Source organism: Frankliniella occidentalis, unplaced genomic scaffold (assembly GCF_000697945.3).
Source record: "Frankliniella occidentalis isolate FOCC.00 unplaced genomic scaffold, Focc_3.1 Scaffold9, whole genome shotgun sequence".
Classification (NCBI taxonomy): domain Eukaryota; kingdom Metazoa; phylum Arthropoda; class Insecta; order Thysanoptera; family Thripidae; genus Frankliniella; species Frankliniella occidentalis.
The window spans coordinates 2,512,696-2,514,101 of NW_026267139.1; the positions used below are offsets into that span (position 1 = coordinate 2,512,696).

At 71.3% G+C, this 1,406-nt stretch overlaps 1 protein-coding gene across 1 annotated transcript in view; it reads right to left on the bottom strand.

Annotated features, from left to right (window-relative positions):
• Window positions 1-1,406, bottom strand: part of LOC127752324 (histone-lysine N-methyltransferase SETD1B-like) — a 12,330-nt gene that overhangs the window by 5,473 nt on the left and 5,451 nt on the right. The window contains exons 2-3 of the mRNA XM_052277283.1: window positions 1,019-1,400; window positions 348-877 (exon numbers count right to left, since the gene is read on the bottom strand). Coding sequence (XP_052133243.1) covers window positions 348-877; window positions 1,019-1,400 — 912 coding nt within the window. The remainder of the gene's footprint in view (window positions 1-347; window positions 878-1,018; window positions 1,401-1,406) is intronic.

Here is a 1,406-nt window from a genome sequence, read left to right on the forward strand (position 1 = left end):
CCGCGGCGCCCGCCGCCGCCCCCGCCGCGCGCGCCTGCAGCTGCTTGGACGCGAGCCACTCGGTGAAGCGGCGCTCGTTCTCGGCGCGACGCTCGTCCTCGAGGCGCCGGCGCTGCGCGCGCTGCTCGGCGCGCCTCCGCCGCGCCGCCTCGCGGGCCTGCCGCCGCTCCAGCAGCTGCTCGGCGGTCAGCCCGTACTCGGAGCGGAGGCCCTTGTAGGCGGGCAGGTGCGGCCCGGGCGTCGCGGCGGGCGCGGTTGCGGGCCGGAGATCTGGCGGGGGTCATCGAGGTGCTGAGAAAGGTCTCGGACCTGTTTGCGACGGCAACCCCGTGCGCTGATCGACTTACCTGGGCGGGCCGCCACCACCCTGGGCAAAGTAGTGGCCGCCCTCCTCGGCGCCGGGGTCGGGGCTGCGGGAGGGGCGGGCGTGGGCGCGGCTTCTGGCACGACGGAGACGCCGCGGGAAGCCTCGTTCGCGGTCTCGTCCTCCGAGGAGCTCCCCGGCGCGTTGCTCTCGCACTCCGTAGAAGAGGCCGACGGCGAGGTCGGCGCGGCGGCGGGCTGCCGCCGACGAGAGGCGCTCTTGGGGCGGCCCGGACGCGGGGCGGCGCAGGGTGGCGCCGAGTCGCCGGGGGGCAGGTCGTCAGGCACGCTGAACAGGGTGATGTGCGTGACGGTGGGGTCGTGCTGCGGGCTGTCCGGGCAGCTGTCCGACGCGCTGTCCACCACGCTGCAGACGGGGCTCGCCGCCGCTGCCAGGCTGTCCGCCGCCGGGCCGTGGTGCTCGGACACGTCCTCGTCCTGGGAGGTGATGTCCGAGCTCACGTCGCTGCCCTCGCACACCGCCACAAAGGGAGACCAAGTGCTGGTCTCGCCACTGCAAAAGGGCGCGAGCTCGTGTATAGGGCGGACGACGACGGCCACAACAACAGCAACAACAAAATACACGGAATCGACCCTGCTGTTGTTGTTGTTGTTGTTGTTTTTTTTGGGGGGGGGGGGAGTTCTACGTGCTTACCCGCCAGATGCCGCCACGCTCTCGTCGTCGTCCTGGTCTAGGGAGCAGGCTGTCACGAAGGTCGCAAACACCGCGTCGTCGTCGTCGTCGTCCTTCTTGTGGTCTCGCTGCTCGCCGCCATCCTCGGCCTCGGCAACCTCCTCACAAACCTCCTCGTCGGGCGCCACATCATCTGACGCCTGGGGCTGGAGGTCGTGATCCCCTACCCCGAGCTCAGCCGCCCGCCCCTCGCACTCGCGGTCCTCCTTGTCGGGCTCGGCCTCGACGGGTTGGTCCTCGTCCGAGCCGCCGGACGACGTCTCGTGGACGGCGCTGACTACGTCCCGGGCCTCGTCCTCGTCCTCTTCATCGTCATCGCCCTCTTCGGAACTGGACCCGTCCTCTGCGG